Raw genomic sequence first — 23416 nt, 5'->3', positions numbered from 1 at the left:
ATGAAGCACTTAATGTCTCAATGATGTGATAAAGACCCTGCATCAAATTCAAGGAAAATGACTTAGTATCAATACAACACTGCTTTTCTATTGCATTTGAGTGTTAGCCTAAAGTACGGCTGACACTTTAGTGCAATAATAAAGTTGCGCTACATTGTCAGAGGTGCCATTTTTCGGATGAGACTTTAAACTGACGTCCTGTTTGTCTGTCTGTTCAGTTGTATGTTAAAGATCGCATGAAATTATTGTTGATGTCCTGGCCAACGTCACAGATGGCTGCTGGATTTGCTGACATGAACAGTACCCACACTTCACTGTATTTACATTCGACACACTTGCAGCCGTTTTGATGTGATATGACACTCTAAATAATCACTCAATTCACGACTGTTTATAGGACACTGTTGTGTGCCATTGGCTACCGCGTTTCACCCACAAAATATACAGTCAATTCATTTTACAGTATAATAATAATAATCCTTGCATTTGATAAAGCACCTTGTCAAGTCTTCGAGACGTCTCAAAGTGCTTCACAGAATATAAAGTGAATTGACTGTATATTCTGTGGGCGAAATGTGGCAGCCAATTACGTAAAGCAGTGTCCCACAAAGTTATGGATTGAGTGATCAATTTATTATTATTATTACTTTTTTNGAAGAAATTATTACCCCCGGAAAAGCAATCCACCAATCGACTAACAACCGGTTCCTACTTACTGCTAGGTAAACAGAGGTGTGTGGAGTAAGGAAACTTGCTCAACATTTCGCCCTGCTGGGAATTCAACCCAGGTGTCTCACTTGCGAGGCGAGTGCTCTAACCACTGAGCTACAGGACTCCACAGTATATTCTGTGAAGTGCTTGGAGACATCTCAACGATGTGATAAGGTGTTATATCAAATGCAAAGATTATTATTATTATTAGCTGCCAAAGTGTGGTCCTGAATCCGGTTTCAACTTATGCTCCTGAATCCTACTGCAATGAAGCTAAAACTTCAGATTGGACTTATAATTTCCATATGTGAGTCAGTGGAACGGGGTCAGCTTGCTTACTGGACACTATAGTTGAGATGGAGTGTGGTTCTCAATAAGATGCAGATTTTTGTAATCCTACACTGACACACAAACATAATGCGAACATATCCCAAACGGATGCTGTTCTTGCCATCACTTTCCAAAGGATGAATGCTCAATTGGAAAAAGGATGCAGGGTAAATTAGTGCTGATGTCTTACTTCATAGACTGTACATAAAATGTACTAACTTTTCAGTCGGGCAGAAGGCAGTAACAGCATTTGATCATCCTGCTGATTTATCAAATAGTTTATTTAATAAGAAGAAAAATTCTTGCATTTGATATAGCACCTTTCATGTCAGGAGGATTCTCAAAGAGTGTTACAGGATATACTGCAAAGTGCGCATAGTAGTGACCTACAAAAAAAAATGAAATGAATGACCAATTTTATTTGGGGCACTGTTGGCTAGATCACTGGAGGAAACTTCTTACTCTTTTCCAAAAGTGTCACAGGCTCTTTCATGTCCACCTGAATAGACAGATGGGATCAACCCACACCCTTAACACGACCATCAGTTAACAGTTTTTTTTAAAAAAAAACATCAAGTTACCATCTTTAATGTCACCTGAATAGACGGGGAACTGGGTTTAACGTACCATCCTCAGGACGGCGCCTACCACAATACAATGTGGTGCTCCCCCCAGCACTACATTCTCCATCGGTAACACTCTCACAATTGAGTCAGAAGGTTATTGGTTTCAATGCCACTTCAGGCTTAGAACCCATTCCGTTTAAGCTGATGCTCCAATGCAGTGCTGGGCATGTGATGCATTGTCGAAGGTGCCGAACTTTAGATGAGATACAAAACCGAGCCCCGACCTACCTGTTCCCATTGCATTATTCAAAAAAAGAAGGGTGTTTCTATCTCCCAGTGACCTGAACAACTCCCCAGATAAAATCACTCACTCACTTTATGGCTGTGCGCAAATTGACTGTCCTATTTCTCTACAAATACAGTCACTTGGCTTTAAAGTAAACATTTGATATAGCACAATTCACATCAGGGTGCAGTCCCAAAGCATTTCCCACAGCATTTTATTGCATCCTGTAGTGACTGTGTATTTTGTGGGCAAACACAGCAGTCAATTTGCTCACAGCAATGTCCCACAAACAGCCATGAAGCAAACGGGCTTTTTTATTTGAGGGAATGTCAGCCAGGACTCAGGGAGAGAGAAACTCCCTTTTCTTTAACATCCATCTGAACAGGGCACTCGGTTTAATGTCTCATCCGAAGGACAGCACCTCCAACAATGAGCAATCCCCCAAACACACACTGGAGCGCCAGAATAGAATGTGAGTTCAAAGCCCCGCGATGTGGGGTTTTGAATCCACAACCCCAGAGATGACAGTGCTATCAACTGAGCCGGGCTGATACCCAAATCCCTTTAATCGTATTATGAATGAATGCCTTTATGGCCAGAATATTTATTACAATTCAGCTTTTCGCTCTCACACAAATGTGTAACCACTGTCGATGAGAGATGCAGTAAACTCCTAATAACTCCACCCTGGCTTAACTTGTCACTGTAACATAGGTCAGGGTGGCCCAACCGTTTACCTGCTGAGAGCCAGATGTCCTATTTGAGAAACATCTGCAGACCACACAAGCAATATTTTTGCGTTTCCCTTCCAGAAACATAATATTTATACAGTGCCTTTTCCACGTCGGATGGATATCTTAAAGCGACCGACACTGCAAAAGTGAAAAGATGACCGAAAGCGCGGTGAAAGAGTTAGGTCTTGCCATGCCTTGAAAGAGGGAAGGGAGGACGCGAGTTGGAGGGACTCCAGGAATGGAGCTCCAGAGAGTGGGGGCAAAATGGCAACGGTCGGGGAAATAGGCATGAAGCAAGTCACATCTGACAAACGAGACAAGAGTGCCATCAGGTGAGCCAGGCTGATACCAAATTTGAAGTTTGCTGAAAAATAACTAACTTCTCTTGGTTATGAACACTGCTGTCTTAAGTAAGCTAATATTCAAAGCAAAGGAGCATCTAGGATTGTGCACACTGAACATGGGGACTTGTAGCGAAACACATCTGTGCAGGAATGAGCAGCCATCCAGTAATCCCATCTAATCATCTGCAAGACGTTATGAGCATTGTGGGCAAACACAGCAGCCAATTTGCTCACAGCAATGTCCCACAAACAGGCTAATTTATTTGAGAGATTGTCAGTCAGGACTCGGGGAGAGAGAAACTTCCTTTTCTTTAATGTCCACCTGAACAGCGCACTCGGTTTAGTGTCTCACCGACATGTCTGATTTTCCATTTGATGTCTCATTGAATGCCTCATTGAATGCCTTCTCCTCAGCTGCGACCCCCTCAGCTTGTCTGACAGACATCAAGGCCTGGATAAGTGCAAACTTCTTGCAGTTAAACTTCAACAATACGGAAGCCACACTCCTTAGCTCCCGTCGACGTCTTCTGTCCTGCGGTTCAGACCTCCTCAACCTACCTGATCTGTTCTTAAAACTCTCTGAACCTGAGCACAACTTAGGCATCAGGTTCGATCTCCAGTTATCCTTCCTGCCCAACATCCAGTCCCTGACCAGGACCGCTTTCCTCCACCTCTGCCACATTGCTCGTCTCTGACAATACCTCACTCCACAAGCTGCCGAAACCCTTGTCCTCTTGGCTGGACTACTCAAACGCCCTCCTCGCCACTCTCCCCTCGTCCACTATTCACAAAATTCAACTCATCCGCCTGCATTCTCACCCGCACAAAACTCAGCACCACAACTACCCCAGCACTTGCCAAACTCCACTGGTTCCCTGTCACAGAGTAGATCGACTTCAAGATCCTCATTTTAGTGTTTAGATTCCTCCACGCCTTGGCATCCCCTATCTCTCCAACCTCCTCTCTCCTCACAGCAAAACCCGCTGCTTCCGCTTTACCGGCTCCGGATTCTTCCTTGTCCCTTGAATTCTCCGCTCCACCATCGGCAGCCGTGCCTTCAGCCACTAGACCTCAAAGCTATGGAACTCCTTCCTTCAATCCCTTTGCGTTGCCCTCTCTTTGCCCATTTTCAGGTTGCGCCTGAAGACCTTCCGCTTTGACCGTGCCTATGGTCACCTTCCCCCTCCCCCTGGCTTGGCATCCATCTCCACCATTGTTAAGCGCTCTGGGACGATGCCGGCGTGGAGGGCATTATATAAATGCGAGTTGTTGTTATGAGCCTCACATGGCCTCTCAGAGAGCCACATCCTGAGCAGAACACATTGGATGGGGGGAATAGCAATGTCAATATAGCAACTCCAATCCGCTTTTAATGCAAAACACATATCAGCGAAACATCCGGGCACTTTAACTGAGGTCCTAAAAACAATCTGAAAACAAATAAGTTTTAGTGAGAGCCAATTTTTTTTCATTCTGATCCACTTTTTGAAGTGTATCAGAAGGGATTCTCTCCCCACGAAACTGCATATTTTTAACAACTTCACAGATAGTCAGCAGATCTGTCGTATTGGAGACGTCTCAAAAACCTCCACAAATGAGAAACAGACGCTTAACAATATCTCACAGTTTAGAAATGTAAATAATTGCTTTAAGGCTGCCAGCGAAAGACACTCTCATTGGAGGTTGACAAACAAGAAGTTTCTGTGCTGAGGACCAGAACAGACAGGCAGGCACCAGGCGAGTGATGGGCACGAAGGGATAATGAGATGAAGGCAAAAACATTGAACTAAAAATTAATTAACATATAAAAGCATTAAACAATACAAAAGAAAATTCAGTACATTCTTACTGGAATTGCCTCAGGAAAGGCTAAATTTGATGCTCTGTATTCCAGATGTTCTGGAGATTTTAATCGGGCCTACATCAACAGTGATGTATGTAGTCTGAGAAACAAACACCACAGACATTCATCTCCTGCCATTCCATGAATTAAACCCTCCTTCCAGAACAAGGGGCAATGACGCTGTGCAATAAAACCTGCACAGTCAAAGAGGTACGGCTTATGATGGACCTTGAATAAGGTGAGGGAGGGAGCGAGTTGGAGGGACTCCAAGATAGAGTTCCAGAGAGTGGGGGCAAATAGGCCGCAACATTGGAAATATCTGAACTATTGTACTGTATGGTACTTGGACTTTGCTCTCCTATTGCATAACTGGGTTTCTTCAATTAGATTACAACAAGTTATACGTTTTCTGTGTTCATTCAAGCACCACAACTAGGAATACTTCAATAAATCTTATCGCCCTCCCAATCCTTCGGACAGGGATCAAATGCAAGGATTATTATTATTAAATGAATGGGAGAGCTGTAAGTCATTTGCCCGCAGATCTTTCAGGAACTGGTTGCTAACCAGTGCTGAATTGATGTAGGATGCAGATTATTTTTTTACCATTTCTTAGCTATTTCGGCATTTTGTCATAGTGCTGCCCTCAGATAATGTGTACGGGATCAGAACAACAACAACTTGCATTTATATAACACCCTTCACATTTCTAACTGTATCTATATGCAAGATCCCTTCTAACTTGGAATTCTGCTTAACCAGGCTAAAAGTAATGCAAAAATTAACTTACCCCATTCGACCAGTTTGACGTAAAGAGCACACATTCCATTAAATTATAACTTATTGAACACCTTTAGACCAGACTCCGGAATTATTATTGCACAACAAACAGTGGCAAGCAATTCAATAATGCAATAACTTCACAACAGCTTGTCACAGTTTGGTTAAGGCTGCTGAAAACTCAATGTACAGGAAATAGGCCAAGAGGCTAAACCTAGACTGCTGTGTTGGATTTTAATGCCAAGGAACTCGCTCAATTTACATTTGAAGTCATCAGCACACAGCTCAACATGCAGAGTAAGACTAGCCGTGCACACGAAGGCCTTTGAACTAACTGCTGATGCTAGCATGATGAAAAATTCAGCAACTATTTGGTTCCCTCCGTGACAATCATACAAACACTGTTATACAAAAGCTTTAGAACAAGTAGATTCCCAAAACACAACCTTACCCAAACCCATCCCAGTCATTCGTGTAACACATTGATTTACCAATGCAGTTCTCTGCAGTCATACAATGTGGTATATTTGGATTTTAGGAAGGCATTTGACAAGGTGCCACACAAAAGGCTGTTACTCAAGATCAAGGCCCACGGGATTAATGGGAAAATATTAACATGGATAGAAGAGTGGCTATTGGGTAGAAAGCAGAGAGTAGTGATAAACGGATCATTCTCGAATTGGCAGGAGATGTAACTAGTGGAGTGCCACAAGGATCAGTGCTTGGGCCTCAGCTATTTACCATTTACATCAATGATCTGGACGAGGACATTGAATGTGTCTAAATTCGCGGATGATACTAAACTAGGTAGCAGAGTGAGCTCTCAGGATGATGCAAAAAGATTGCAACAAGATATAGATAGGCTCAGGGAGTGGGCAAGTAGGTGGCAGATGGAATTCAATGTTAGCAAGTGTGAAATTATTCACCTAAGTAGCAAGAATAAAAGAACAGATTATTTTCTGGAAGGGGAGAAGTTAGATAGAGTTAGTATTCAGAGGGATTTGGGTGTCCTTGTACACCAGTCGAAAAAAGTTAGTTTGCAGGTGCAGCAGCAACTAAGAAGGCGAACGGCATGTTAGCGTTCATTTCGAAAGGTTTAGAATATAAGAGTAGGGAAGTCTTGCTGCAACTGTATAGGGCTTTGGTGAGACCGCACCGAGAGTATTGTGTGCAGTTTTGGTCTCCTTATTTAAAAAAGGACATACTTGCCCTAGAGGGGGTGCAGCGTAGATTCACTCGGTTAGTTCCTGGGATGAGGGGACTGACCTATGAGGATAGGCTGAATAAACTGGGGCTGTATTCTCCAGAGTACAGAAGAATTAGGGGAGATCTTATTGAAACTTATAAGATTCTTAAAGGGCTGATAAAGTAGACATTGAGGGATTGTTTCCCCTGGTAGGAGAATCTATAACCAGGGGTCACAGTCTTAAAATTAAGGGTCAGAGTTGAGGAAACATTCCTTCACTCAGAGGGTAGTGAATTTATGGAATTCACTACCCCAGAAGGCTGTAGATGCTCAGTCCTTGAACATTTTCAAGGCTGAGACTGATAGATTCTTGAAAAATAGAGGGATTACCTGATATGGGGATAGGGCAGGTAATCAGAGTTAGGTGAGACGATCAGCCATGATCTTATTGAACGGCGGAGCAGGCACGAAGGGCCGAATGGCCTACTCCTGCTCCTAATTCTTATGTTCTTATGTTCTAATGTGTGCGAGTTCACCTCAATGATTTTCCTGCCTGTGGAGTTCCTTATATCACCTGATTTGTTCTGGTGTTCAAGGCAGCAAAGGCAACAAATTATGTTTAGAGGCAAGAAACAGTAAGTCAACCCTGAGCTCACGCTCAATCAGCAAAGAGCAAGTCACTATAAATATAAGTATGCTGATGATACATTATTCAACTGCCTCACTGGATAAAGAGCTAATGAGTCCTCAACATCTCTATATACAATACTGGTTTATGAGCTATCATATAGTGGAAGTAGCAGCAGCTGTGAAAACACTGGCAGCAATCCAATGTGAAATTAGTGACCCGAGAACACGCAGGATAAACTGTTCATTTCTGGCATGTAGCAGAAAATTAAGCGGGTTCATCTAAAGTCACATACATTCGGAAGAGAGTACAGAGCTCTGATTAAAGAGACATAGTATGAGCAGCAATAGAACTGTATTCAGCATTAGACTGACAGGTTTAAGGTAGTCACTGGTCCACACAAACTCAGTCATAGTAACATATAAGACTTGAAAAACAATTGCAGCTCATCTCGCTGCTTCCAAATTAAAAGGAATATACCCAAAATATTTCCCATCTACCTCAATTGATTTCTTTCCAACAACAAGATTACATTTGTATAGCACCTTTCATGTCGGGAGGACGTCCCAAGGCGCTGGACAGAGTACAGCATTCCAGACAGATATCCAAGTCCCTCTTGAATCAATTACAATCTATCCCCACCACTTCCATGGATATTTTATTCCACATTTTTCTATTTCTGATCAAAGTAATTAAACCTGAACAGTCTGTTCTACTTCACTTGAGATTGAGTCTTTGCCGTCTTGTAGAAATTTTGCTTATAAATGATCAGTTTATCGATATCCTTTAAGATCTAGAATACTTCAGTATAATCTCCCCGCAGCCTTATTTTTCCCAGTGAACAGACCCAGATTCTGTAGCTTCTGTAACTGATTCACCACCAGAACAAAAATGGTTTGCTGGTTTAAGGTTGGAAAGAACGTTGACAAACAAGTGCGGTGCAAATGGGAACACTCAGGCAATGGAATTCATTCACTCAGGCGAGTACTACTCGGTCCAAACAGTGTAATCAGTATGGAAGGACAAACATGGAATTTGAAATGCAAGACTCCCACTGACCCAGAGTATTAACTATTGGTGCCACTGTTTCTAACGGTTTCCTCTTGCAAATAGAAGCTGTTCAGCGCCTTGGGACGTCCTCCCGACGTGAAAGGCGCTATTACAAATGTAATCTTGTTGTTGTTGTTTACTGCTTTGGGGAAGGGAAGAAGAGGATTTTTGGTTAGTGGTGACATGGAAAAACCCATCTCCGTGCATAAGAGAATCCAAGCCAGCAGAGTTCCATGTATGCTACCTACCCATAAAAATTCCCATGTTTGAACTGGAATGCGCACTCTCTCTCCAGAAGGATCCATCCTGCTTACCTAATTCCAGAGACTATGAGAAACAGGTTGGCAAGAGTAAAGACCTCAGAGTGTGCATTAGGGTACTGTTTAACAGCTGAATCGCACAGCTTGCCTGGAAAGCATCGTCTTCCCACTTCCCACTGCTTCTCCAGCTAGGACCACTCTGCCCATTAGAGCAGTGTTTTTTTTAAAAAAATTCTGCGCTGTGCCCACTTCAAAGTTTAATGTCCCATGCGCAGCACTGTCTTTTTCAAACATACTATGTTCGCATAGGTACGGTTCGTGTCCTCCTTGGCCTCTTTTCCCCAGGCTGGTTCGCAACCAATATTTCAAACAGAGGGTACAGAACAAACCGGCATTTTTTTGTTTTTCCTTTCTCCGAAACCTGGCCTCGCCTCACACTTGGCTTTTCTCCCCTCCCCTGCCCTCCCCAACTTGGGTAAAATGCTGGTAAGAAACATTCTTACTCAGTAATCTGTTCACGCCCTCAGTTTGAAAACACCTGCATTAGAGCTTTGGGCTCGTGGGGTTAACAGGATTTGAGTGGGAAGAATCCCTGACCCCCAGGGAGCAGTCTGCCCCTCCAAGTTCTACTGATGTACCAGACTGGCTGGCCTGTCCAGCAACGCCCTGCAGTATTGCAGACCCATCTGACTCAGGAACCAGATGAACTATCACGATAGAGGATTGACTCAATTCTGACATTTCATTGCCTAGTAGGTCACCTTGGAGCGTTTCCTGAAGCATTATATGCGCAATGTGAAACATGGTCTCCCTATCACACTCTACTGATTCTACAACAACAACTTGGATTTATATAGGGCCCTCCACGCCGGACGGGGTCTTAGAGCGCTACACAGTAGCGGGACTGAGCCAGGGAGAGGAAGGTGACCAAAGGCGCGGTTGAAAAGTAAGGTCTTTTATCTAAAGGATATAGTAAAACAACTTCCTAAATAACAGAAGATATTGGGGCAATCGCCTGTGGAGGACAGCACTTCATGTCTCCTGTCTAGGCAGCAAGCTGCTTCACCCAAACCAGCAAGGAATCCAGTCAATGAGCAGCTCCACTGTACATTTTATCCTCATTGCCAAATTGAAGTATCCCAAGCCAAGAAATTCAATACCTGCGATGCTAGCATCTTTTCACAATACTGTAACCATTTTTTGGGCGTGTTCACATTGGAAAAGAGAAGATTGAGAGGCGACATGATTGCTGTCTTTAAGATTCTAAAGGGAAAGACAATATGGATCATGACAGGCTGTTTCAACTTTCCAGAATAGTAAAACCAGAAGCACTACTGCAGTGAGCGAATAGTGAACCTGTGGAACAGGCTCCCTAGGGAGACAGTTGAAGCAGGAAGTGTTGATTCTTTTAAACACAGATTTGACACTTTTCTTTTATGAAATAACATTATGAGATACAGTACAAAGGTAGTTTGGGATTCATGTGCATGCGACCGCCAGGAAGGTGGAAGGCGAACTAGATGGACCTTGGTCTTTTTTCGTTTAGCATCTCTTATTTTCTTATGTTTTTGTTTGGTCAGCCTGGTGTCTGACAGACATGAAAAACATTAATTTCTAATGAACTAAAATGAGTGAAAGAATAAATAAATGTTTACTTATTTTACACTGCCTATTTAATCTGAACACTTGGGCAACAAGGTTGAAAGACTTTGAAAGTGTTGTCCTTCAATCTGGGCATCCTTCACTCCAGTTTCTCCCCATAGCTCTCTCCATATAGCAGTCTGCTATCACGATCATTGGTTCCAGGCCCACAAAATAACCCAAAGATATCATGATGTTCAAACTGCCCGCTTCCTGTGTAAGATGCCACTGAGCACCTCATTGACAACAAAGAGACTATAAATTATGCAGGTGGCTGCAAGTAGAACCCGGAACCCTCCAGTCCATCACAACCCCATGTTGGTGCTGCAACAAGCTGTAACCATACCATACCCCAGAAGGCAACAAAGCAGAGGGCAGGAATGCATTGGTTACAATACCTCACATCGAGAGCAGCAGTTACACTTGGCACACTCACCTCAGAACAACAGCTAGATATTATTCCAACTAGCCTTGGCTGAACTGTAGTATGAATGCTCTTTCTTCTTTTCCAATTCCAACAAGTATTAAAGCAACTCAAATTCATTCCAAAGCCTCAGAATTAATCCACACAAACAGTCATCCAGAATAGGCAAGAGTGCCTGGATACCCAACAGCTAAAGCAATGCTTGTAGTGCAGCACATCATACCTGAAACATTGATTGAAGTTCCTGCATCAAGAACACCACTGTTAGGCCTCACACAATACCTGCGTGGAGCTGTGGTCTTCACTTTAAAACATACATTTTTATCTGTAGGGTTAGCTAGTTTCAGGTTTGTAGTGACAACATCTGTGAAAGGACCTGGAAGAAAAGAGAAAGACGTTTAAATATTAAAACATTCACTAGAAGTATCTGATTCCCTAACATCGGAAGAATCTTTGCCGTTTGGAAAAGCACATTTCCATATAATAATAAATTGATCAGTTCAGTCCACAATTGTTTGTGGGAATACTGCTGTGCGCAATTGGCTGCCACGTTTCACCACAAAAATACAGTCAATTTACTTTACAGTATATTCTGTGAAGCGCTTTGAGACGTCTCGAAGTCGTGATAAGGCGCTATATCGAATGCAAGGATTATTATTGATCGCTCTTGTGATTATTGTGAATTCTGAGGTGAGATGAGGGCAGATTATTTTCACTGATCATGTAAAACACAAGGTAGGATGATCTTCAGCTATCTGGTTTGGATTTTAATCCAGATCCCAAAAGAAAGCAGCAATAATAATCCCTCCAAAACAAACAAAAAAATTGGTCATTTTCAATCCACAACTACTTGTGGGACACTGCTGTGCGCAATTGGCTGCTGCGTTTCGCCCACAAATATACGGCCAATTCACTTTACAGCGTATTTTGTGAAGCGCTTTGAGATGTCTAGAAAACGTGAAAAGCGCTATATCAAATGCAAAGATTATTATTATTATTAGCAGTATTTGAATCCACTTCTCAAGGTTATGTGAACTCTCACTTCCCCCTCCTCCCCCAACCCTAATTTCAGAAGTGAATGTTTTAACCCAGTCCACAGCACTCTCCCACTTCCCATGCGATGCACATACGGAATAGTAGATCACTGCATAATACACAATACGCTTAGCAATGAAGTCAACCTTATAACCATAAGTGATGATCATTGGATACGATTAAAGGAGGCAACCTAGTAGCCAGTGCTGGTATAAATGTGCTATCAGTCTGAGTAGAGACTTCCACTCAACAGTATTGAAACTGAACATAATTGTTATTAACAATTTCAACACCGGGACACCTGATAACCTGGGGGCGTGGGGGGATGCAGAGGGAAGAGAAAGACTGGCTGAGAGAGTTACTGAGCCAGATAAAGAGCGAGGGCAGTCATTAACTCAGAGTGGTAGCTGGAAGGATTTACTGAGAATGAGGGTGGCACAAAAGTCAATAATCTGAAGATTTCCAATCATCTACCCATAGGGCTTCTGAAATTTTATTTACACTGTTGTTTTGCCATTTCAAATGATCGATATAGTCTGCTTCAAAAACTTTTCAAAGCCAGGTTCCCACTTGAAAACGTTGAACGGTGATGGTCTAAATATAATCTTACAGGAATTAACACAAATATCCAGGGAAAAAGGAAAAACACCTTCAGAGCTTTAAATAAATCCCAATGAGGTTTTTCTTTCCTTAATGCTGCTTCTGTACTCCTGACAGTACAGGAATACAGCCTGGTGCTGTATTGCTTCTCAAAAGGCCCGCGGTCATTTTGCAACCGCTAAATGGAGCTTTTAGCAGCCAGGAGAGAGTGGTGGAGGATGAGCAACTTTGTGCGATTCAGACCTGCCATGTTTTACTGTGAGGGTAGGAATTGCCTAGCTCCTACCTCCTCCTGGCATAATGTGCTAACTAAACATGTCGACAGTCTTGAAATATTTTGTGCTGGGTCAACAAGGGGAAACAAAAGCTTAAAACAATCGATATTACAGGGCGTCCCAATGACATTTGTAATATGATTTATTTTGATGGGAATTAGTTTCTTTTTTTAAAAAAGGTATACTTAATTCCCCAGTCAAGAACAGATGTAAAACTTTGTTCCCGCTTGACTGTTTTGATCCTCAAATATGGATTTACCTCAAGTTGTAGTGTCATTGAGATTGACCTAGAAATAATTATTTGCTTTGTTGTGCACCGTCCTTCTATTCATTAATTCACTCTTTGATACAAGTTACTCAGATTCCACCAAACCCCCTCCACTATCTTCCTTCCCAGGATTTCAGAACTGAACTTGCGTTCCATTAACTTTTTCCACACATTTCCTTTAATTTCTCTGCTATTTCTGTTATCACTCAGCCAAGCACGGAGCCCTGAATCTGTCCAGTCACTTCCTGCTCCGCCAAGATTGGCAAAATCTGAGCAGCTGGATGACTTGATGGTCATCTGAACAAAAGGCAACAATCAACATTGAATTTATTATTCAGAAGTCAACAATTAAGCCATGGTTAAGAAACATCTGTTTTTCACGGAACAATTTCTACCTCACACAATCTGTCACACTATTCTATTACATCCCCTGGCTGGGCTTCTCTGGTGCTGGTTAATCTGTTTTAAGATCAGCAAACAACAATTAATAAGTCATTTCCTTTCATTTCATACAGTGCCTTTCACATTAGGAGGATGTCAAAGCGGTTCACAGGATTTACTGTAAACTGCATTTTGGTGACAGCCATTTTAGTGGGTAGTATCCCACTAACAGCCATAAAGTAAATAATCAATGTTGTCTGGCTATGATGGCATAGTCCCAAAGTGGAGCTTGAGCCCACAACCTTCTGACTCAGAGTGTACCAACTGTGCCAGGCTGACATACAATTGCGCAGAAAAGGAAAACCATTTAACATGACAAACCAGCAGCTATTCACTACTACAGGCCATCTTATAATATATAATATCCACTGAAACTGACAGAATCCACACAATGACTGTTCACTTCTGTAAATAGCTTCCATCAAATTCAACAAACACTTGCAGTAGGAACTTTATGCATATTTCAAAAAACATGCTCCCATTGATGGGCTCCTGATTAAACATCTCTTAAAGCAGCTGCTGGGACTGAGGTACATTTTGCATGTTGCATTTGTGTAGTTCAACATATTGCACCTGATCTTTAAAATCCACACAACAGTGAGTACAAAGAACATGAAAAATTTGCAAAATCCTCCATGAAATGCAGGATTTAATTACAGGTAGACTGCAGCAGCTCTGTTGAGAGGGGGCAATACAGTTTCAATAAACAAAATATCACCGGCAAAAGTCACAGCTACTCCACGTACAGTATGCTGTGAAAATTCAACATTGAGCTGTCCTCCCCTTTTAACACACTGAAGCCTGCTGCATTATACGGCCTAATTGGAGTAGGAGCTAAAATTAGCTCTACAAAAGGATGATTACTGAAGCAACTGCTTCTGAATTGAGATCAATTAGCCCCGAGATGCTCCTAAATTTCAAGCCTAGATTTTTATGTTGGTAAACTGACTGATCTCCACCAGGGGGGCTGTAACAAATGTAAACATCAGAGCTTCAAGGCTGATTTCATGTGGATTGAACTTGAGTGTCGGATTACACAATGTGAGGCTTTGAGCTCAGAGATAAGGCTGTTCCAGTAAGTAATAGGGGGAATGTTGAATACTGTTAATAAGGTGTTAACTGGAAACACGGAGATGGTCACTTGGTAGTATGGAGCAATATACAGGTGTTGACTAATGATCAATCAAATATTGGGTTATACAAAGGGTGCTCACTGCTCAGATGAGGCTATGAGATGCTGTTGTTAGGTCTGTTCTTGTCACTGTGACTTCCATTTTAATATTTAGTAACCCTAGCCACAAATTACGATACACAAAGCTGAGCAACTACACTTATTTTCCTTTGTGAATCCACTAGTCCACAAGGATCAGAGGAATATTTTCCACTGGCCCGAATCTAAAAACAGAAGGTCCTGGACTGGGACCATTAGAATATTTGACACTGATTTACCCCCAACTACCTCTTGCAACTTCCTCAAAATTCAGATCATGACCAACCCAGGTGAACACAATGCATAAAGGTGCAGATTTGCAGAGCACGATACTGGTGCCTTTGGAAATGAACTGAAAACTCATATTACTACAGCGTCAGTCACATGATGCCACATTCCAGCAAGCCCACATCACTGCCATTCTTGCCATCTGAATCATCTCTTTTAAATAACTAAGTTACAAAAAAGCTGAAGTCAATCAAGCAAGCAATTTGATAACTTTTTAAAAATCCACACTTGCTCTTATTTTAATATCATCAAAACCCATTTGTTGCATCAGTGCACGGGCACACATTATAATCCATTCTGTTCAGACTCTTTTGCACAGAGGGCATCTTGAATTCATTGAACTCCAAAGCAAAGTTGAACAAAATACTGCATTAATTTCTAAAGATAACCATCACTTTAATCCAAGCTTCACTGTAATGCTTATGCAGGAAACAGATCTCACCTTTCACCCTTCTCTGCGGTTCCATTACCAAAATTACCTTTTAAGACTGTTCCCAGATTACTGTCTCAGAGGCATCTGTCAAAGCATCTCTGTAACCAGCTGCTGTGAAGGTACGAGCACAGTATGGAGTAACTCGCACTGCAAATCTCCCTCTCTCTGGGACGGAAGAAAGCAACAGGTTTCCTCTCTGCATTAGTAGCTCATCGTACAGGAACAGCCCTCATCACTGATGGGATTTGGCTTTCCGTTAATGAACAAAAAAAAACAAACAGCTACACAATCACTCTGATATGTCGATGCTTCTGTATTTTCCAAGGAGTAAAAGTTTACAAAATATCTCTACCGTGTGCATTGCGGATTTTTATCGAGCAATTTCACAGACGCTCTAAATTGCACAATATATTGTTCCAGAGTGCATCAAAAAAGCTTCACAGGGATTCTGCCAGGTAAGCAGTCTCAAAACAGAGAGTGAAAGTAGCTTAGGGGGCATCCATTTAATTTATAGTCTATTCAACATTCCCACCATTGCTTACTGGAACAGCCTTATTTGTAATAACAGGACAACATACTTTTTGTTCACATGCGCCTGCAAAATAATTCTTTTTAACCATTTAAAAACATATATAGCAAAACCAGTTCTGTATTCCCCACGTCCTGCAATAATGCAACAGCCAACAGTACTGTAAGTAGAAAATGCGAGTAATGGCTGAGCAGTGGGATGCTGCAGTAACTGCTGATCCCTGATCGCAGCTCTGTCATGGATCAGCAGAATGAAAACCTCAGAAGAACACAGGACAAGGCAGATGCTGTACCACAAAGCAGGAGGATGAAAAAAAAGACTTTCTTTAAATAGGTTTTAAATAAATAAAGCAGGAAGTCATCTGGGCTGTCCTTAGAATCATTTTACGCAAAAACAAAGGGAGAGGTAAGATTATTCACTCACACACACACAAAATGTCCTACTAAACACGATGGTTGAACCAGAATCTACATGAATTTTTAAATGGCAATACAGTACAACAGATACTTGAAAAGAAAAAACATAAAAAACGTAGGCAAAAGGCAAGCTGGAAGGACTAAACAGGTAGCTATGCCAGAGGCATGATGTGCTGAATGGCCTTCTGTGCTGAAACAATCTACAATTCTAAGATAAACATAATGACATAGGACCCAAAGGTTATACAGCATTATATGACTCCAAATAATTTTTTGATGAGGGAGTGGTTGGTAGTGGGCAATTCCTGAATAAGCTAGTATTGTTTATAATGGCCATTTGCTTGTTCAGTATATAGATCTTCGCACCAGCAGAATGTGTATTAATCACATAGCAGACCTCACAGCATTCCAGTGTTCAATAGACAGCATCATTATACTACAATGTGATGCAACTCAGGTCTTCATAACATTAGCATCTTCACTTCATCACCTTCTTCGCATCAACTGTACCACACTCACTACAGATCTAGAAATATTTTTAATAAAAAAAAGGAATCACTGCTCGTATTTAAGTGAAAGCCAAGAATACATTTAAAGGAGTCATTCAACCATGCACTTCTGTTTAACAATTCAAGCTTTCCTCTTGTTGGGTTGCCTTGTTACACACCCATTATCCAGCAGAAGGGAGGAGCTCCATGGCGAACAAACCTGGTCAGTCAAATATAGATTCATGAAACGAGCAGAAAGAAGCATTTTAATTGGACTTTTAAATGTTAATTAGTGGCACAAAATGGGAATCGGGAGAGAGAAAAAAAAGTATAAGGACTGTAATGTTCACTGAATGGTATGGAGTAAGTTTCTGTGAAAGTATAAAATCAATGTCAATTTTTACAAAGAATTGTTTTCCTCTATTTGGAAAGATAATACCAGGTTAAAACCTATTCAACCTCAGCCAACCCCCCCAAGACTCTGCCTTTCATGTCGGAAGGACATCCCAAGGCGCTGGACAGTCAGTGTTTCGACTGTCAATGTTTCCCAATCAAATGGGAACCTGCCACCTTTCCTTTCTTGGATGACAACCTGAACCTTCCAACCAATATTTAACAATAGCAACTGAATAATCGGTGCTTTTAACAGAGTTAAAGAGAAAATATCCTCAAGTTTGGTAGCTAACAACTGAACTAAATTGCCTCATGAATCAAGACAGCTGGCAACATGAAGACAATCTATTATTCAGAACAGCTTGCCTTAGTTGGGAGCCACTTATTGGATTGAAAGCCATGCAGAATGGAAAGACTATGCTCAGTTGGGAAAAGGAAAGAAACTGAAATAAGCCAACACCAACAATCTAAGCGCAGATCAAAATCTACTTTCAATGACAATTGCAAAGGAATATCTGGCCCTCTTTAGCAGTGCACGCTGCAGAGGAGTGAACCCACCCTACCTTATAAAAGAGAGGGGGTCAACAGATATATCCTTCATGTTTAAGATAGATGCATGATTACAATTAAAAGAACTGTTTTTTGCAATTAAAATATTGCTATTGTAGATAAAAAAAAGCTTCTCAAAGGCTCAGAAATTAAAATGCAAATCTATTATTATCATCAATTCCAAATATTCTGTCCCCACCTTCATAACCATCTCAGTGAAACTGGTACAATATCTATATTTGCATGTAGACTGTTCGCTGTCTGCATTGTGGGCTCACTGTATATTTTCAGTGAACATTGACAAATTTAAACAACAGCAAAATTACATTTGTATAGCGCTTTTCACGTCGGGAGGATGTCCCAAGATGCTGGACAGACAGAGTTTCGGACCCGACCTGAGGGTCGGGGAGGGGGAGGATGGAGGGCGGGGAGGGGGGGGGGAAGCAGGGAGACCGAAAGCACAGTCGAAGAGGAGGGTCTTGAGGTGGGTCTTGAAGGTGGCGAAGGAGGGGTTGCGAGACGGAGGGACTGCAGGATGGAGTTCCAGAGGGTGGGTGCAGAGTGGCGGAAGGCCCGCCTGCCGATAGTGGGGCGAGCAAGGCGGGGGACGTGAAGCAGGCGGGAGCCCGCTGAGGGAGGGAGCGAACAGGGTGGTAGGGGGTTAGGAGGTCAAGACACATACTTTAGCAGTTTCCTAGAAAAATTTATCTTGATCCACAAAGTAGTGAAATCTGAACACCAAACTTTTGGGAAAAGGCCCATTTGCTAATTTGCTGTGGCACTTCATACCAGCGATCTGCTTGTTCTTTAACCCTCAAGTTTCCACCCAATTTAAACTTTGGAACGAACAGCGTTGGTAAATGGCTGATATTCTGATAGGGGAAATGTATTTGGACAGCTTCTGTCCTGGTGCAAAATGAGAAAAGATTACAGGCTTTGGTTCCACTGATGTGTCACACTGCTTTTTAACAAACTATATTTTGCGCCCATTGCAACATGTAAACCGGAGAGACGCAATAGGAAAGAAAAAAACACTTTGAAAAACAGTATTGCTACACGAGTACTACCAGCTGAGCCACGGATTTTGCAGTTTTCCCAATGTGCATCGGCCTTCAGCCAGAATTGTGGATCTATGCAGCCTCTTGACCAGGAGGGTGTCAATTGGAAAAGCTGTTCAGAGTAATAGTATCTTTCAAGCTGTCAGCTGTCTGAGGTACAAAGAACTTCCATACGTCAACGTTACACCAATCCTGCTACACGACACGGGGGCCCCACGACAGGATCCCATTTACAATCATCCTGATCTCACTCTAGACCGTAAGAGAGACTTTACAAGTGAGGGCAACTCTTCAAGTTAAGTTAACACCAAAAACAACAAACAACAAAAATTTTATTTTTATAGCACCTTTCATGTCGGTAGGACATCCCAAGGCGCTGGACAATCAGTGTTTCGGACTCGACCTGGATGTCGGGATCAAGGACAGGGGGAATGGCAACTTACTAAATTCTCACACATCTCTAGTATCAGCGCGTACTTGAAATCGTTATGGGAGGAGACAGAGATATGCTTATTACAAAGAATAAAAACTAATCATAATAAAAATTCAAATTCCTAAATATACTGCAAACTTACTATTAAAAGCCTCTCATTATAACAATCATTCCCTTGTGCTACTAGGACTTGTTTACGAAACCTTGATAAAAACTACACCACTGAACCAACCAGACTGCAATTTTACTGTTATCATCGCTACTCCCCTTCTCATCAGCGGACTATTCCACCAATGAGTTCACAAGTTGAATCTCAGCCATGTACCCCCCCACCCTGTTATCCAACATCCAGTTAGACAGTAGACAAATTAATTACAATTTTACCAATTGTGGTTAATGTTTGGATTTAGATTTTGGACACAGATATAAATTCTAATTGTAGAAAGTATGCTGCTAATTTGGAGGAATCGCTTCAATTCTTGAGCCTGATTCACAGTGCACAGCCGCTTGCAAAGCAACATGTACTCAATGCTGCAAGTAACTGAAATCAGAAAAGGGATATTCCCTATCAGATAATAACCTTTGAAAGTAACTCAACAAGCAAGATACAGCATAAAGTTTAAAAAAAAGTTTTAAGTTTCTTATTGAAAAAATTACAATGTAAAACCTGAAACAGCTATTACAAACTATATTACAAGGACATCCACCCGATGTGAAAGGTGCTATATAAATGCAATTTGTTGTTGTTGAATATTTATCTGCTCAACATCCCCTAGAATCTTTGCTGCAGATTAAATGCATAAAGTGCTACGTTTTATTGCCTAATCCACCCAATATGTTCAGTTGGCGCATAACTGCAAAGAAGATCCAATGTTTATACTATTCACAGCACACTGTTTCACAAAACATTGTACATGCATGCTGACAAGCCCTCTTCACATAAAAGCTAGGTGGCAGTCAGAAACTTAAGGCCAAAAGGAAAGATCAATGAAAAACACATGAACAATTACTGACTTCACGAAGGTTTCCGACCAGGAAAGACACAAACAATATGGCTTCCTCCAAACATTGTGTGAGCTAAAGTACTTTGACATTAGCAATGCACAGGTTCAAGAAGGGAACTCAACGAGGCTAGGAAATCCCCAAGATAGATGAACAGTACCTCAGGGCATGTAGAGAAACAAGCAAGGGGATTTATGAAGCAAATGCAGTTATTTTGAGGATATCAACGAAAACTGAGGAGGTCCAAATGAATGGAAACAAGCAAATAATGTTACCATATTCAAGAAAGGGGAACCAGTCCATACCTGGCAACTGTAGACCAACTAGGCCTGATCTCGATTGGAAAATTAACTGAATCAACAGTCTGAAGCAGCAAAATGGAAGTCAGCTATATGAACATAATGCAACAAATGACAGCCAACAAGAAGGGTAGATCTTGGTGGATCAATCTCAGACATTTTGGGAGTGGAAAGTGAGAGTTCTACTGAAAACAATCCTTTAAAAACTAATAAAAGTGGGTGTCATAAGCAAGATTTGAAAATGGATTAGCAACTGGTGAAAGGAAATTAATCAGAGGTTAGAAGCAAAGGGAGTAATAATAATCCCGACATTTGGTAATGCGCATTTCACATCAGGAGGACATCACAAAGTGCATCAAAGATTTAGTGTGAAGTGGAGTGACTCTGTATTTGAAGGCAAATGCAGTGGCACAATTGCGAACTGCAATGCCCCACAAATGTACATTATTTGGGGATTAGCGGCCAGGACACAGTGAGAAACCTCCTCTTTTCGAGGTTGTGCCACGGGATCTTTAATGCCTACAATTTTCGGTTACCGGGACTGCCCGAAAACAAAGGCTTTTAATGATAATTTTTTAAGCAAACTGGCGGCTGAAACCAACCCCGGGAAGCGTCCTGCGATTGCCGCGACATCGAGTCGGATCAAAGCGTTTCCTACGCTCCTCATAAGACGCAACACGCAGAGAGAGCAAGGGCTCAGGCGGGAAGAGGCGCGGGACAAGTATTTCCACTGGGCGGTTCGGTATGAAAGGAAAACCAAGAGGGAGGAAATTAATGCCTTGGTGTGGCAACCTTTCATCATGCAGATAAAATCGCAGTGGGTGGAGAGGTGTGTGTGTGTGTGTGTGTGAGAGAGAGAGAGAGGAGGGGGAGAGAGGAGGGGGTAAAACAACAACAACAACACATTACATGTGTATTGCGCCTTTCACGTCGGGTAGACGTCCCCCTCCCCCACAAGGCGCATATTTTGGGGAGTCGACATTTGCAAAAAAAAGGGATCAGAGGTTAAAAAGCCGACGTTAAAAACCCACTCACAGCCAAGTCCAAGGCATCAACTGCAACTGAGCCCCCAACACCCCCCCACCCCACCCCCAACCCACCAACACCCCCCCACCCCACCCCCAACCCACCAACACCCCCCCACCCCCCCCACCAACACCCCCCCACCCCACCCCCAACCCACCAACACCCCCCACCAACACCCCCCACCCACCCCCAACACCCCCCACCCCACCCCCAACCCACCAACACCCCCCCACCCCCCACCCCCCCAACCCACCAACACCCCCCACCCCACCCCCAACCCACCAACACCCCCCACCCCACCCCACCCACCAACACCCCCCCCCCCCCCCAACACCCCCCACCCCACCCCCAACCCACCAACACCCCCCCACCAACACCCCCCACCCCACCAACACCCCCCCACCCCACCCCCAACCCACCAACACCCCCCCACCCCACCCCCAACCCACCAACACCCCCCAACCCCCCCAACACCCACCCACCCCACCCCCAACCCACCAACACCCCCACCCCACCCCTCGCCCTCTCCCTCCATTAAAAAAAACGCATCGGAATAGGGGATGGGGGGGGGGGGGTCCCGTCCCGACACCGCCTGTCGTCCGGTTTCCAAAGCGAGAGCCGTAGGAGAGGCGCACAAACGCCGCGCGGCGTATACTGCAGCCACAGCCCCCACACCCCCCCCCACCCCCCGCCCTCCCGCTGCCACGGGTAAGGTGCCCCCCCCGGGCTCCCGCCCCTCCTCCTCACCCCCACCACCGCCGCCGCGGCAACGGCATCGCAGGCCCGAGGCCCACAAGGAGACGGCGCTGAAGACCCCCTCTCACACTCTCTCTCTCTCTCTCTCTCTCTCCCTCCCCCCCCCCGCCCCGGCCTCCTGGGCGGCCCGCGGCTGGTCTGGGCCCCGGCCTTGAAGGGCGTCCGCGCGGCCGATCTCCCGCTCTCTTCCCCCCCCCCCCGCGGGCTCCCTCTCCCCCCGGCGCTCCCCCCCGGGCTCCCCCCGGGCTCCCCCCCCCGGGCTCGGCCCCGCGCCCCCTCCCCCCGCTCTCCCCCCCCGGGCTCCCCCCCCCCCGGGCTCCCCCCCCGGGCTCGCCCCCCGGGCTCCCCCCCCCGGGCTCGGCCCCGCTCTCCCCCCCCGGGCTCCCCCCCCCCGCGCCCCCTCCCGCTCACCTTTGAATTTCAGCTCGTTGGGCGGCTCGAGGACGAGGACCTGCTCCTGCGGGGCCATAGCTGTGTGGGGGCTCGGGGTGCGGGGGGGGGGGAGGGGGGGGACTGAGGGCGGCGGCGGCGGTGGGTTCAGGGGTTCAGGGGGAGCGGCGGCGGCGGCGGCGGCGGCTCTCACTCACTCACTCACTCACTCACAGCGGCGCGCGCAACCCGCCTGACGTCAGCACCACTGCAGCGCTCTCCCTCTCCCACTGTCGCTCTCTCTCTCTGTCACTCTCCCTCTCCCACTGTCACACTCTCTCTGTCACTGTCACACTCCCTCTGTCACTCTCTCTCTCTCTCTCTCTCGCTGTCACACTCCCTCTGTCACTCTCCCTCTCACATTGTCACTCTCTCTCAGTCACTCCCTCTCACACTGTCACTCTCTCACTGTCATCCTCCCTCTGTCACTCTCTCTCTCACTGTCACTCTCCCTCTGTCACTTTCTCACTGTCACACTCCCTCTGTCACTCTCTCTCTCACTGTCACCCTCCCTCTGTCTCTCGCTCCCTCTCACACTGTTACCCTCCCTCTGTCACTCTCACACTGTCACACTCCCTCTGTCACTCTCTCTCTCACTGTCACCCTCCCTCTGTCTCTCGCTCCCTCTCACACTGTTACCCTCCCTCTGTCACTCTCACACTGTCACACTCCCTCTGTCACTTTCTCACTGTCACACTCCCTCTG

At 44.2% G+C, this 23416-nt stretch overlaps 1 protein-coding gene across 2 annotated transcripts in view; it reads right to left on the bottom strand.

Annotated features, from left to right (window-relative positions):
* vapb (VAMP (vesicle-associated membrane protein)-associated protein B and C) overlaps positions 1-22769 on the bottom strand; it is a 41086-nt gene extending 18317 nt beyond the window's left edge. For both annotated transcript variants that reach the window (XM_042341779.1, XM_042341780.1), the window contains exons 1-2: positions 22694-22769; positions 11007-11159 (exon numbers count right to left, since the gene is read on the bottom strand). In XM_042341779.1, the coding sequence (XP_042197713.1) occupies positions 11007-11159; positions 22694-22751 (211 nt within the window). In that variant the 5' untranslated portion in view covers positions 22752-22769. The remainder of the gene's footprint in view (positions 1-11006; positions 11160-22693) is intronic.
* Between the last annotated feature and the right edge of the window lie 647 nt (positions 22770-23416).

This window comes from Callorhinchus milii, unplaced genomic scaffold (genome assembly GCF_018977255.1).
Source record: "Callorhinchus milii isolate IMCB2004 unplaced genomic scaffold, IMCB_Cmil_1.0 Scaffold18, whole genome shotgun sequence".
NCBI lineage: Eukaryota > Metazoa > Chordata > Chondrichthyes > Chimaeriformes > Callorhinchidae > Callorhinchus > Callorhinchus milii.
This window is presented reverse-complemented; position numbering and strand designations above follow the sequence as displayed.